Source organism: Nesoenas mayeri, assembly GCF_963082525.1.
Source record: "Nesoenas mayeri genome assembly, chromosome: 4".
Classification (NCBI taxonomy): domain Eukaryota; kingdom Metazoa; phylum Chordata; class Aves; order Columbiformes; family Columbidae; genus Nesoenas; species Nesoenas mayeri.
Window position 1 is genome coordinate 68,615,424 of NC_137540.1, and position 15,393 is coordinate 68,630,816.

General features: G+C 38.5%; 1 protein-coding gene across 1 annotated transcript in view; it reads left to right on the forward strand.

The window, feature by feature from the left end:
- Positions 1-15,393, forward strand: part of POLN (DNA polymerase nu) — a 111,956-nt gene that overhangs the window by 17,034 nt on the left and 79,529 nt on the right. The window contains exons 4-10 of the mRNA XM_080343870.1: positions 1,291-1,779; positions 2,255-2,445; positions 4,252-4,364; positions 6,132-6,289; positions 13,033-13,101; positions 14,539-14,599; positions 14,797-14,861. Of these exons, the coding sequence (XP_080199996.1) occupies positions 1,291-1,779; positions 2,255-2,445; positions 4,252-4,364; positions 6,132-6,289; positions 13,033-13,101; positions 14,539-14,599; positions 14,797-14,861 (1,146 nt within the window). The remainder of the gene's footprint in view (positions 1-1,290; positions 1,780-2,254; positions 2,446-4,251; positions 4,365-6,131; positions 6,290-13,032; positions 13,102-14,538; positions 14,600-14,796; positions 14,862-15,393) is intronic.

Sequence of the window (15,393 nt, forward strand, 5' to 3'; positions counted from 1 at the left end):
ATCCCCTCTGCAAATTGAATGTTTGTGGATAGCATAGAGGTTTATTAAAACGAATAGGGGACATTTAAAATTAATACTAAAATCTGTCCGGAAAGAAAAAAAAGTATGGCTAAGCACCAGTATGAAGCAGACTGCTAAAAACACCATCATGCAAAAGGCTGAACTTACAAGAACTTGTATTCTTTTATAGTTGCCTCATTTGAGTAAGTTGAGTGTAAATATACAATAGTAGAGTCTAAATAAACTCTGAGAAACAGCTTGCAAATGCATCACTAGCAATACATAATTTTTTTCAAATGCCTTAGGGGTCAAAAACTTGCCATCTCCTATAGGGCTTGTTGATGATCAAGACATAAGAGGAGTATTGATGGAAGATATAACTCTCTACATATGTAAATAGTTAAATACACATTTATCTTGGGGAATCTTGGACCAGTTGCCAGTCCAGAGTCATTATTTATGAAATCAAGGCAGAGACTCTGTCTCATCTTGAGAGTCTGTAGAAGAAACTAGCAAAATAAACGGCAATAAAATACTGGGGCCTGTGGAATATCAAGGAAATTTGTGAAGGAAATCAAGGATGAAAGAGTTGAATTGTAAAATTACCATGCACCTTCTTGCTTAATACTATTTAATAGCATGCTGCCATAAAGGGATCCAGGGACTATCTGGAGTAGGAAAGCTGTTCTGGGCATAGTGGGTTAAGCAGAATAGAATATTTATTCACATACCTCATAATACTTCTTCATTTCATCTTTCATGTATATTTTTACGTCTTGTAAGTTGTTTGAAGAAATTGGTGGAAATCCAGTTGGCTCAGTGTGCCAAATTTCCAAAGCAGTCATTATGGTGCCCTTCTAAAAGTTCTTGAGTAAACGAAGCTGTAATGAAAAAAGCTCTGAATATTGAAGCTGAAGATGGAAATGGTCTATTCTCTCTTCAGGCGAAGGTCACTAATAACCAAGTCACTATAAAAGACAGACTACTGGACTAGATGCATCTTACAGTTGTTAATTCACCATTTTTAGTGTTGGACTAAAATTAGATTTAAAAAAATGGTGGGTTTTGATGTAAACAATATAAATCAACAAAATAATCTTTACTGATAAATAATTGAATTTTGGTTTATGTAATGTGGTTCTTGAAAACTGATTTTTTGTTAGTATCAATATTTTTTTAATAAAATACCACTTCCTGAAAAGCATATCTAAATTAGCTTGTGTACATTTATTTGTATTTCTCCTAGTAAGTCGAATAATTTGTTCACTAAAATATTTCCAATTTTTCCAGAAGCTTCATGATTCCACAATTGGCTTATTAAAAACATCTGCTAGCCCTGAAAAAAGTACTGCTGGTCAGATAGCCAGGACAGTACATACCAATGAAATGCATGGCTGTCAAGATACCAAAACAGTGAGCTGTTTCCAGGATTTAGACTTGCCAACATGGGGATATAGAAAAAGAAATCTTTCAGTAGAAGCGAAAAACCCAAAGGATGGTGAAAAGAACATAGCTGCTCCTCTTAAAAGAAAGCAAGATGTGCCGATATGTTGTTCAGAGAAAACAAGAAGACTGCCTGTAAAGATCTACACTTCTTCACAGGAAAGAAGATACAACTGTACTTCTGGGCAAACAGAGCCTTCTGAAAATTATCCTTGTGATATCAGGAGTTTGGGATGTGAACAAAAAAGAAAATTGCTTGCAACTATAGAAAAGGCAGTGGCTTTTGTAACTACTATGGTATTTCAAGATGGTTCTTCACAGCTCAACTCGGAGCAGGTTAGTGGGTGATGTGTTTTGTTTAGTCAGTTTTTTAGAACCATTTGGACGGTGCGTGTGACTGACAAATGCAAACCCATGTTCATCGGAAGCCTAGAACCTTGATCACTTCAGTGTATTATTGCTTACCAAAATATAAACGTAAACCAAGATAGACCTTAATATTTCTGACTACATTTTATTTTTAGTTACTATGTAAAACTTGAAAAAAGAAACCGCTTGGCCTAAATGGGTATTTGTATACTTCAAGTGAGGCTGTTTAATTCAAGTATTTTTTTACTGCTTTTTACCATGTCTATGTCTGGATTTGTGTTTCAAGGCTGAAGACTTGTGTGTTCCTGTACTGTGTCACTGGTGTATGTAATAGCTCCAGTGTGCATAATAGATTTCATATTGTAAATTATTTGGGATTTTTTTTTTTATAAGACTGCATGAAATCTGTCAGAGGAAACACTATTGCAATTATACTTAACAGGTCTTAACCTCATCAGTAAAAGGAGTTGTTGTCTTAGTGAAGAATCAGACTGATCATTGTTGCCCTCCCAGTTACTCTTCAACTGACTGTACTTGGAATGCTGCTACTGAAGATGATAAATTAATTTATTTAAAAACTGAATGGTCATCTCTTTGGGAACAAGAACAACAGGCTCACAAGAAATTTGCTTGGTGAGAGTATGTAGGAAAAAATACTATTTTGCTTTACATATGCTTTTAGCAACAGTGGTGTTGATTACATGGCACAGACTTCAATCTCCTTATACGTCAAGCTCATTGAATTTCATATTAATTGTATTAGCTCTGTGTCAAGCCTGGGCTAATATAAACCAAATAAGAATAGACTGTTCCATTGGGTCAGCATATCACTAACTGCAGCCCTACAGAACTAGGTTGGGATTCTGGTAGGAGCTGCTTACATTCACCTAGAAATCCTTTATCAACAACTTACAGCTGTATGGCACCAAAAAATACTGTTTTTCCAGATTGATCTTTCTTGTGTCTTCCCTTTCCTGAACTGCACTTCTTATTTGTATGTTTTTGGTGGACATTATTATAGTAAACATCCTTTTTGAGCTAATATTTCGGTGGGCTTTTTTTAATGGCCTTTGAGATCCTGAATGAAGGTTCCTAGTATTGAGTAATAATGTTACAAATTGAATTTTTAAAGTAAATGAATTATGTATCTATTTAGTAGTTGGACTAAATTTAAAAAGTTGGATTGTGTTTTAAACTTCCAGTTAGTATGAACAAAATCCATTTTTATTCTGTACTATTAACTTTGAAATAGTATCCCATAAAGGGAGAAATGAGAACTGAAACTGAGTCTTAGATATCATAGCTGCATGTTAAAACTTCATTAGAATATTTTATGGCTTTCAGTAATAACTGCTTTATTGTAAACTGCTGAATTGGATTATTAAGTTCCAAAGTATTCATTTTCAAGGTGTTACACGTGGTTTTTAGTTGCATCTCTGCCACTGCTCCACTGTGACTTGAAACAAATCACTTCACTTACCTGCACTTACCCAGCTCTAATATTGGAGTTATATGACAACTCATTTTATAACATATTGTTAGCTTGAATATAGATTGTTTTGAATTGAGAATAAAATATGAATAAAGCATGCATATATGAACAGTATAAATTCAGTAATAAACAGGTTGAGTAAGTGTATTAGCATTTAGATAAAACCTATAAGTAATTATTTATTGTAAGAATAGTGCAGTTGTTTAATAGTGGATCTACACTGTATACATTAATACCTTATGGTCTACACCATCTCTAATATTTCCAAAAAACTTAAAACGTGGTACTATGGTTGCATACCATCCAAGATAGATAAGACTTGAAAGCTCTATAATAATTATTTTTCTATATTACCCAAAATAGAGCTTATAAAGCATGACACAAATAATTAGTAAAATCTATATACTAATATATATATATAATTGGTAAAATCTATTTAAAATAGCATCAATGTGGGAATTATAGGCACTTCCAAGAGGAATGGAAAAATGTGACAAAGATGAAGCATACTAGATTTAAATAACAGCATAACACTATGCAATTATGGAAATTTAGATTGCCTAGTAACTTTGAAATCATTATTTTACAATACTACATTAATTCAGAAGCCTCTGTGATCCTATTTCAGTATATTAAAGCATTATGGGGATGCCAGTTGCTGTTTCAGATCAAGATTGCGTTTAATTTTGAGTGTCAAGTAAGGATTTGTTTTCTTTATGGATGTGTGATAAGGCCTATCTGCTATAATGTTTAATTTATTATAGAATGAGGCTTCAGATATTATTGAGCTGAGAATTTAATATTCAAATACAATATTCTGGTCTTACAGGAATAAAGAAATGTCTTGTGTTAACTGTAGTATTAGGTGCTAATTAAATGTATAAAGTAAATAGATTCACTAAATCTAGTAGCAGTATAGTGTGTGTTAATGAACTACTTCTGTGCAGGCAAGTGTTGTCTCAAATGCTACATTGCAAAGTTCCGATTATTTGCTTCAATGCAAAAGATTTCCTGAGGACTCTGCTTCAAGTTTATGGTAATGAAATTAGCTGGAAACAAGGTAACTATCTAATCTAATGTATGATTTAATCCTAAAATCTCTATACTTTTGATGTTTCTGTTAAAATCACTAGATGTACAAGTAACTAGATTGGTGGTTAAATAATATATTGGAAAACAGAGTTTTAGTACTGTGGAAAAGAACACCTTTCTTGGGGAAGGCTGTGACCAGAGGCTTGGCATGCCAAGATGATGTATTTCTTCTGAGAGCAGGAATCAAATAATTGAATAATTTAAGGATAGCATCTAGTGGAAACAAAAGCTCTTACCACAGTCCTGGCTATAGCTGAAAAGGTCAAATCGCTTCATATTTCATGTTCCCTAGAAAAACTTTCTCCACTCAGGGAAAAGGTTAAAATAAATTCCAGAGGTGCTCATTGTTGTCAGAATTAGGAATCACTTGAATAAATGGGTCCTTGTTTTTTTGATGCGAACAAATAAGACTCTTTTGTATGGATTTAAAAGCAACTACAAACAGAAATTTTAAGATGTAAATATATTTTTTCCTAGGTTCTATGTATTGGTTTACTGCTGAGTGAATTACAAAAATGTGTGACCTTTCAGGAAGGACTTCCTATATGGAGAGTCTTCAGCTTGTGTTCAGCATCTGAAAAGTTTCATCAGTAAATCACAGTAAACCAATGATGATTTAGAATGTGGTGTGAAGATCTACACAAAGACACTTAGCCCTGGGAGTGCAAAGTGCAGGAAAAAGCGTTGTGATACTGGCCCCAGTGACAGTTTTGTAATCTGTACGTACAGTAAATACTAGATCTAGATTATATCTTGTCTGATGAGTAGGATTTGCATCTGAAGTTTCTGGTATCCAAAAGAATTCTTATCTTTTTTTAAACTTTGGAAGTTGATGCTTTTTCATCTATTATTTGTGCTATGGTAAAAAACCAACCAAACAAACAAAACCACCAAAAAACCCCAACAAAAATAAACCACCACCACCAAAACACAAACTCCCTGCCTTGAAGGTAAAAAGTTCCATCAACTGTAAATCCAGCAAACACTGAAATTTGTGTCTACGTCATTTACTCCAATCACTTAAATGATTTATCTCAAACTAGTGTCTTAACTGGTGGAATACATACAGGTACCAGTAAAATATGGCATGCTTTGCCATTGGGATTCATTAATGTTTCGGAGGGTCAGGACTTGAGAACTAACTCTCAATCTTGAGGAAAGCATGCTTTTATCAGCAGACTCTTCCGTTCACTTCATCCCAGCTTGAGCTGGTTTTGCTTCACTCCTTCCAGCTTTGTTCTGTCTCAGTTCCATGTGTCCCTCCTCATCTTGAAGGTGTCACAAGAAAAACTGCAGTTTGAAATTTTTCAGTGCTAAGAGAGAGAGGCTTTTACAGTTGATCTTAAGAACAAAAGGTTTACTTATATTTTAATACTTGTAAAAACAAAACCATGCAAAATCCCCCAAAAACCCCAAACAACCAAAACCACAAAAACCCCCCCAAAACCCAAAGAAAACCAAAATAATAATAAAAAATAAAATAAAAACAAAACCACACCAAAAGCCCCCACAAAAGATGCTCTTCAAAAATACTCAATATTGAACTTAATGCTATACAGTTATGATATTGACAATTTGTTCCAGCTGTGAATTCAATGTTTAGCATTTTCATAATGTAAATGCTTGTCTGTTTATGATGTGTGTCTGCAGGAAAGATGGGCAAAACTTTCGAGGGATTTCTCAGTATGGGAGCTAATTTAAATATTCTGACTGTCAGAAATAACTGTTTTTGTAGTTGCTGATAGTGTCGTGTTAGATCCCAGGATTGCAGCATGGTTGATAAACCCGAGCGACACAGTTCCCTCTTTTGAATGCTTAATACAGAAATATTTTGGAAAGCCTTTTTCTATGGAAACAGTAAATACAGATACAGCACCTTTGAGAAACACATCAGTAAGTAGTTTGTTTGAAATTGTGGTTGGGTTAAAAGGGGAAGGAAATGATGAAATAATTGCTTTTGCTTACGAAATATTGCAAAAAATTACAGATAATGCTTTTCTGATGGAAGAAAATGATTATATAAATGCTACTTTTTGGAGATCTAATTTGAAAGAAAGGGGAGAAAGGAAGGGTTCACTGCATTCTACCAAAATGAGATCGTGTTCTCCAGGAAGAGCTGTGAAACTTCAAAACCATGAAGTTCCGTAACAATTGATATATAATCCTATCCTTTTTCTTTCCACCTTGCTGCAAACTGATTTCCAGCTTTCCTTTGCAAAGCTGACCATGCCTTGTTCTCTAATTCCTGTGAACTTCTAGCCTATACTTAGTTAATTGTAATTACTAATTCTACTGAATTTCACATCTGATAAAGATAATACATTGTAGGCTGAGGAACACTAGGGAGTCAAATGTGAACCTTCAAGCATGTATATGAAAAATGTGTGAATTTTTGTTCTCAATAAGAGAGAATGCTTTATGAATTTTTTAGAAGTTATTCCCGCCACTATAGAAATGTCTTAATGTCTGTTCAGACTTGTATACTGTTATAAAATGTTGGTATTTCTTTTGGGCGATGGTGATCTACTCTCTCTGCATTAGCCTTCGGAGGTCATTTGAATGATAAAAATAGATGTGCAGCTACCTGACTGGTGTTTTTTCTAAAACCTTTCACTTTTCAGAGGCCTTGGCTGTTCAGACACAAATATTGTAATATGATGATAGGGCTTCTAGGATACAAATCCACTGATGTCCAGTGGGCTTTGAGCATGGTCAGAGGTCAGTTGTATCAGCACATACACACATTTCTGAGAAAAAACAGCCTATTTACTGTAAAACACCAGATGTAAACTGCAGTTGTTCATGAGTTAAGCTATTGGTGTAGGGAACAGACAGGCAAACAGGCAGGAACTATAAACTTGCTGTGTGTGATATCCCCTCTTGTGAGTCAGCATCCTTAATCTTGTCTCTTCCTTTAACTTGACTTTAGTCTTTTGTTCTTCATATATCACATCTATTCTTAGTTATTATTTCTGAACTTCATCATCCCGATTCCCAGCTCTGAGTTAAATAGTGAAATCTTATTTCCTTCCCACCCTGTTTCAGGTCTAGTTTGTTTCCTTGCCCCAACCATCTCCAGAGTCTTTATGCTGACTTGTTCACCCACGTCCTGGTTAATACCTCCCCCTAGCATCCTGTGTTCCATTCCATTCACAGTATCACAGTATGTTTGGGATTGGAAGGGACCTCAAAAGATCATCTAGTCCAATCCCCCTGCTGGAGCAGGAATGCCTAGGTGAGGTCGCACAGGAACATGTCCACGCGGGTCTTGAATGTCTCCAGAGAAGGAGACTCCACAACCTCCCCATTCCTTATGCAATTAATTTGTTCCCTGGACTCTTCCACTTTCTTTTTGGCTTCTTGGTTTGCTCAGCAAGTCCCAGCTCTTTCTGTGACTCCTAGCTCTGTGCCAGATTTATCCCTTCAGCCTTCTGACTCTGACTTTACTGGTAGGTTCCTCACAGTTGTCTGTACTCCCAGAGGGTTCCAGGCTAGGAGCGGATGAGGAGCGAGTTGAGAGTGTATGGGTCGGAATTAAGGGGCAGGCTGGCAGGGGTGATACTGTTGTAGGTGTCTATTACAGGCCACCAGATCAGGCTGAGGAAGCTGATGAGGCCTTCTACGGGCAGCTGAGAGTGGCCTCACAGTCACAGGCCCTGGTTGTTGTGGGTGATTTTAACTTCCCTGATGTTTGCTGGAAGGACCATTCAGCCAGCCAGCCACAGTTCAGGAGGTTCCTCCAGTGCATTAGTGATAGCTTCCTCATGCAGATGGTGGAGGAGCTGACTAGGAGAGGTGCACTGCTGGATCTCATCCTCACTAACAAGGAGGGTCTGATTGAAGCAGTAAAGGTTGAGGGCTGCCTGGGTTGCAGTGACCACGAGATGGTGGAGTTCAGCATCTGGTGTGGCAGGAACAGAATAGCAATTAGAATTGCAACCCTGGACTTTAGCAGCGCTAACTTTGGCCTTTTCAAGCAATTGCTAGGGGAAATCCCATGGGCAAGACTGCTTGAAGGAAAAGGGGCCCAAGATAGCTGGATTGCATTCAGAGATTGCTTCTTCCACGCTCAGGATCAGAGCATCCCCACACGTAGGAAGTCAAGGAAGGGAGCCAGGAGGCCTGCGTGGTTGAATAGGGATCTGTTGGATATACTCAAGCAGAAGAGGAGAGTTTACAGCTCATGGAAGCAGGGGCTGGCCACTTGGGAGGAATATAAGGCTGCTGTTAGAGGATGTAGGAAGGCAGCTAGGATAGCCAAGGCCTCCTTAGAATTACAGCTGGCGAGAGGGGTCAAGGACTGCAAAAAGAACTTTTTCAAATACATAGCAGATAAAACTAATACCAGAGGCAATGTAGGCCCACTGAGGAATGTGGTGGGTGCCCTGGTGGCAGAAGATACAGAGAAGGCAGAATTACTGAATGCCTTCTTTGTCTCTGTCTACTCTGCCGGAGGCTGTCCTGGGGAGCCCTGTACCCCTGAGACCCCGGATGAAGCCAGGTCAATGGAGGAGTTTGCTTTAATCAATGAGGACTGGGTTAGGGAGCAATTAAATAGTCTGGACATCCGTAAATCCATGGGTCCAGATGGGATGCATCTGCAGGCGCTGAGGGAGCTGGCTGAGGTCATTGCTGGACCGCTCTCCATCATCTTTGCCAAGTCTTGGGAAACGGAGAGGTGCCCGAGGATTGGAGGAAAGAAAATGTCACTCCAGTCTTCAAAAAGGGCAGGAGGGAGGACCCGGGTAATTATAGACCGGTCAGCCTCACCTCTGTCCCTGGGAAAGTAATGGAACAGCTTATCCTTGGTGCCACCTCAAGGCATATCAAGGATAAGAGGGCTATCAGAGGCAGTCAGCATGGCTTTACCAAGGGTAAGTCATGCTTGACCAACCTTATAGCCTTTTATGAGAATGTAACAAGGTGGATGTGGTCTACCTTGACTTCAGTAAAGCCTTTGACACAGTCTCCCACAGCATCCTAGTTGCTAAGTTGCGGAGGTGTGGTCTAGACAATAGAGTAGTGAGGTGGGTTGCAAACTGGCTTAAGGAGAGAAGCCAGAGCGTGGTAGTCAATGGTGCGGAGTCTAGTTGGAGGCCAGTATCTAGTGGGGTGCCTCAGGGGTCAGTACTGGGGCCAATATTATTCAATATATTCATTAACGATTTTGATGAGGGAATTGAGTGTACTATCAGCAAGTTTGCTGACGACACTAGGCTGGGAAGAGTGGCTGACATGCCAGAAAGCTGTGCTGCCATCCAGAGACCTGGACAAGCTGGAGAGTTGGGCGGGGAGTAACCTGATGAAATTTAACAAGGAAAAGTGTAGAGTCCTGCATCTGGGCAGGAACAACCCCAGGTTCCAGTATAGATTGGGAAATTACATATTAGAGAGCAGTGTAGGGGAAAGGGACCTGGGAGTCCTGGTGGACGATCGAGATAGGTCCTCCTTCCCCTTTACTCTGCCCTGGTGAGACCACATCTAGAATATTGTGTCCATTTCTGGGCCCCTCAGTTCCAGAAGGACAGGGAACTGCTGGAGAAGGTCCAGCGTAGGGCTACAAAGATGATTAAGGGAGTGGAGCATCTCCCTTATGAACAAAGGCTGAGGGAGCTGGGTCTCTTTAGTTTGGAGAAGAGGAGACCGAGGGATGACCTTATTAATGTTTATAAATATATAAAGGGTGAATGCCATGAGGATGGAGCCAGGCTCTTCTCGGTGGCAAACAATGATAGGACAAGGGGTAATGGGATCAAGCTGGAACACAAGAGGTTCCACTTAAATTTGAGAAGAAACTTCTTCTCGGTGAGGGTGACAGACACTGGAAAAGGCTGCCCAAGAGGGTTGTGGAGTCTCCTTTGCTGGAGACATTCAAAACCCGCCTGGACATGTTCCTGTGCAACCTCACCTAGGCGTTCCTGCTTCAGCAGGGGGATTGGACTAGATGATCTTTTGAGGTCCCTTCCAATCCCAAACATACTGTGATATATGTCTTGTGCCCCACAACGTCAGTTAAGCTCCCTCTGTATTGTCCCAGTCTTGTCCACCCAGCATAGTACTTGGAATGACTGCTGGTTTATTCTGTTTCACTACTCACCTGCACACCTCTCTAGCACAGAATAGGTGCTACTTGCTGTATATTTGGTGCTGTGCCAAAAGGCTCTGTGCAAGAGGTCATAGTCCATATACCTTGAAACCTTTGCTGAAACAGATGCTAAACATCACACTGCTCTTGTCATGGGTGCATTTGCTGGTGAGGAATCTTGGTGTCAATTGAAGCCTGTCATTGGGCTCACTTCTGCCGCTGGAATGGGATCAAGTGAGCTCTCTGCTGAGAGTGCAGTATTTCACAGGCAGCTTGTTTGTTCCAGAACCAGTGGGTATGGACAAGGTTTACTGGAGACAGGTTGATGGCTTTTCACTGTGGTATGGCCCTGGGGTAGAGAGAAATCCTCACTGACAGAACTAGACTGTTGTAAAACAAGGATGGTCACCAGTGGATCTAGATATTTCAGCTTTAAAGATAACTTGCTGCGTCCTACCTTCAAGGGCTGATTATTTCTCAGTCTTGCAGTGTTCAAGCCTGCTGTAGGCAGAGGGAAAGCTTGTGAAGGTCTGTATTGTCTGCTCACGAATGACCAACACAAACAGTGCTGAAGTTGTACAGACTAACAGCTCTTGAGCAGGTGGAGGACCTGCATGGGCTGTCAGGGGGATTCATTAAGCCGCTGTAACTCTTTTCTGCTGCTGGGGCTGTGCTGGGACATGCTTCCCACTAGCAGGCATGAGCTGATGTCAAATCTGTTTAGTTTTGTCTGCTGTTATCCTGAGTAATATGGTAATTTCAAGACAAAACCAACTATGGTCCAGGCTTAAGTGTGTTCTGAAAGACTGCAACACTAGTGCCCTCGCTGTTTTATGATATGTGGTAGGAAAATGTGTCTGCAGCAAATATTACCCCAGAACTGGGGTAATTCTGTTTTTAGCATGAAACATAACTTCCTATAGCTAATAAGTGTCTCCCACACTTCTGTTACGCTCCGTACTTCTCCTCTTCTCCTAAAAATTAGTTGGACCAATATGATAAAGTTCCTGTGATGGTTCTTCCCCAGCTGTGTGCCAGAATGCTTGCCTTAGTAGCAATAATGTGTTATAATTTGTCCTAATATAAACTAATTTTCAGTCAGTTCTGGTTCTATTGTGTTTGTGCAACAGCAAGTAATTTGGATTCCTTCTGCATTCTGTTTGGATCAAATAATGGATGTGAAGCATTGCTCTTGACAGTCTGCATCTGTGGTAATGCTTTGGTTCCAGACTTCTGTTTTTCTTGAGATAATGGGGCTGTTTTGCAAACCGTAGGCCAAAATTGTGAGTTTTGTATAGAAGGCAGATTTTTATACAGTTTGGAGAATGAATTATGTTTATGTGTTGATTTACAGCTGACTTTTGCACTGTGAGGGCACAGGATTAAATATCTACATATGCTTGTGTCTCAGTCCGTACCTGCACTCACTCCCTAGAAACACAACCAGGAGGTTCTGAGAGTCATCCTGAAGACAAGGAGGAGATAATGGCATCCAGCTCAGGGAGCAATTCCTGCAGAAGACCCTATTCAGCTGGAAAAAGATCTCCAGAGATCCCTTCTCACAAACTCAGAAGGGTTCTTACCTCCCTGAAGAGAGAGGGAGATCCTCCCCTGTCCGTTAATTTTGATATTAATTTATTTGTTTTTATTTTAGAAAAAACTTTAATTTGGAGATCTCTTTAGACTGTATAGACCTTCCTGTAGGAAGGATTTTGTAGATTTTTCCAACCACTTTGATTATTCTTGGTGCTTTTGTTTCAAAAAAACCTGCTGTTACAGCTGGGCAGATTGGGAGCCCTGGAGGACCATAATGTTCTGACATCAGACCTGTTCTTAAGAAAATGATCTTGGCAACAATTTCAATGGCAATCTTTCTGGTTTAGGCTACATCCAGTGTCGCAGAGTGACATCACATCTAGTTACATTGCATATACTCTTCTGGGTGATAGAATCTTCATTTTGTTCTTTCAAAAATATTTCTTTGAAGCTGAAGCATTGCCTTCATTTTCTACACAATCTTAGAGGGGAGAGTAAATCTGATAACAAGTAGAAACTTCCCTTTCCTTTAGTGATTGTGTTCTTGGAGCTAAAGACCGTGTTCTCAGTGTCTCTACACATTTCAAAACGGTGTTCTAGCCAATGGAATGAGGTGATGTGCCTGTGTGCAGAACATCTCTAGAACAGAAGGGAAGGGAATAGTTCAGGCACAGAAGGAGGGCAGTGCTGGTAGGAGAAAGAAAACAGCAAGGAATTTTTCTACATTTTACAAGTAGTAGTAGAATTCTGACTTCAGTGTTGAAGGCGGTGTAGTGGTACTATTTCTTCATACTCGAACTGTACAAAAGGCTACAGAAAATCTTGAATATTAATGATCTGTGCTGCTCTGCTCATTAATTGTTTGTCAGAGGTCTAAGAACATTAGTAAAATGTTAAATATAACATGAGACACACAGAAAAATGTACTTATAGATTTTAATCCCTTTAAAAATATAACAAATATTTTTATGTTAGCATTAACACCTGATTTTTTTTTAAATTTATTTATAATCAGTATCAAAACTTAGGTGCCAACTTGGAGAAACTTTATAATGTAATGATGGACCTTGCTCATGACTTACAGGTAAGAAAGAGGAAGTAATTACTCAGATATAACTTGTGAATTATAATGAATTATAGAGAGTTAGTGATGTGCTTCTCATTCAGATCAGAATCTCTACTCAAGTTAAACAGAAGGCTTCAGTCCTTATGGGTTTACAGTGCTGGTCAACATTTAAAATAATGTTGTTAATCAAATTTGCCATTTTTCCCGGGAGCAGGAAATAATTAGTCTGAAGGTTAATCTTTACAAGAAACTTTTCCTCTGTAATAGTTAACTAAATATTTAAATGAAGTGTCAAAGAATGGGAAATATTTGGAATATTGTGACTTTTGATATTTTAAAGCTGTATGAAACTGTCAAAAATAGTGTTAACAGAGTTAAGACAGAGTGTAGCTGAGGGTTCTTTTTCGATGTATTCCTCAGGTACAAAAGCTCTCAGCATATCTATTGCTCTAGATTGTATTAGCCCAGTGCTGGCCAAACACTGGGACAGACTTCCCAGAGGGGTGGTCGGTGTCCCAAGCCTTTCAGGGTTTAAGAGATGTTTGGACAATGTTTTAACTTTTCGTCAGCCCTAAAATGGTCAGGCAGTTGGACTAGATAATCATTGTAGGTCCCTTCCGACTGAAATATATCCTGTTCTAGGCCTCATTGCAGTTCAGAGCGCACCTCAAGATTTTTGTGTGTGTGTGTTTATTTTCTCCCTGTAATCACATACCTGCAAAAGTGTCAGAATTCAGGGACATGGAATTCTGGTGGAAGGTACATCACAGGATCAGAGGGGTTTTCCTTCAGATTGATGGTATCAAGTGTAGGACTTAGGCCATTAGTTGGTGGAGTCACATTAATCTGGATACCTAACTGGCCCAGCAGTGTGATGAAACAATGTGGGACAGCAACAGGGAAACACCAAAAACACAGAAACACCGAGAGCCCGTTTATGGGAGATTTTAGACAATTGTTACTGTCTGATTGCTTCAGTGGTTGGAGAAAAAACAGACTTGTTCTTGGTAACTGAATTAGGTATATAGCCCCATCATCATTTATTTTCTTCCTAATGAAAACAAAATTGTGAATTCCAAATGGTTCCTTAATTGTTCAAGTGAAGAAAGAGGGATAACTATATTTTCTATTATAATGGAGCTTGCTCTGAAAACAAACTATTTAGAAAAATGAGTTGTGTATTTCTTTATTACTATTCCTGTACAAAAATTATTACTATTACAAAATGTATTGCTATTCCACACAAAATGAAGTGATAATGAACTACAGCATTTAGATATTATAATTCACACTAAGTAGTATTTCATTCCACAAACAGTGTTGTCATATAAAAAGGGATTGTACAAAAAGTGAAATACTGCTTTCTGGAAAATAGATCCACATAATGACACTACTATATGTTTTAAGGTTAAAATTGGCCGATACTGAAGAATTTATTTGTATCTTGCTTTACAGGTTCAAGGTTTGTGGAAATTATTTTGCACATTAGAGCTTCCGCTTATCAAAATTCTGGCAGGTATGAGATTTCAGTTCAAAATATGAATCTTCATTTTGATGCAGCTACTGACTATGCTCAAGTAGAATGTTATACCTAACGATATTAAATGTTATTGTAGGCTCATAACAGTTTGAGTTTCCATTTTACAGCCTAAGAAACATGTAAGATTAAAATTGTCAGTTTTAAGTGTTCTCAGTATATAATTTTATTTACAGTGATGGAAACACACAAAATACATGTGAACAAACAAGAACTGAAAAAAACATCAGAGATTCTAGGGGTAAATTTTGCCTTTATCTTTCTTTTGGAAATTACATAGTATCATCTTTCTCCTTTTACTGAGTACACCAGATTAAAAAAGAGGAGGAATCTTTGTTTTATCAAGTTTTACATGACAGTTTGGGGTTTCTAGTATTTTTGTTATTATGGATATAATTAACGCTATTTACATTTTAGGATACTTCTGTGTTTATGTAGAGACATTTAAAAAGAGATCTTTGCTTCTTTAGCCTTGCCCCAAAACTAAAATTACTTTGCAAAATGCACAGGTCCTTTTGGGTTGTGTGTCGTAAAGATTGTAATGACTCTTTTTGAACCTACAGTTATCAGTAACCATCTTCCTGAGAAGCAAGAGGTGTCTCTGTCTCTCTCTGTAAATAAAACACTCTTTTAACTCTCAGAACACATAAATTTTAAAGTTTGATAAAAATAGCTACAAGAGAACCCTATTTTGTAACATAAAGTCTGACTACGTAATCATAGTGCTCTGGAGATTGAGTGTATCAGAAAAGTTTACGTAGGTCTGCAGGTCT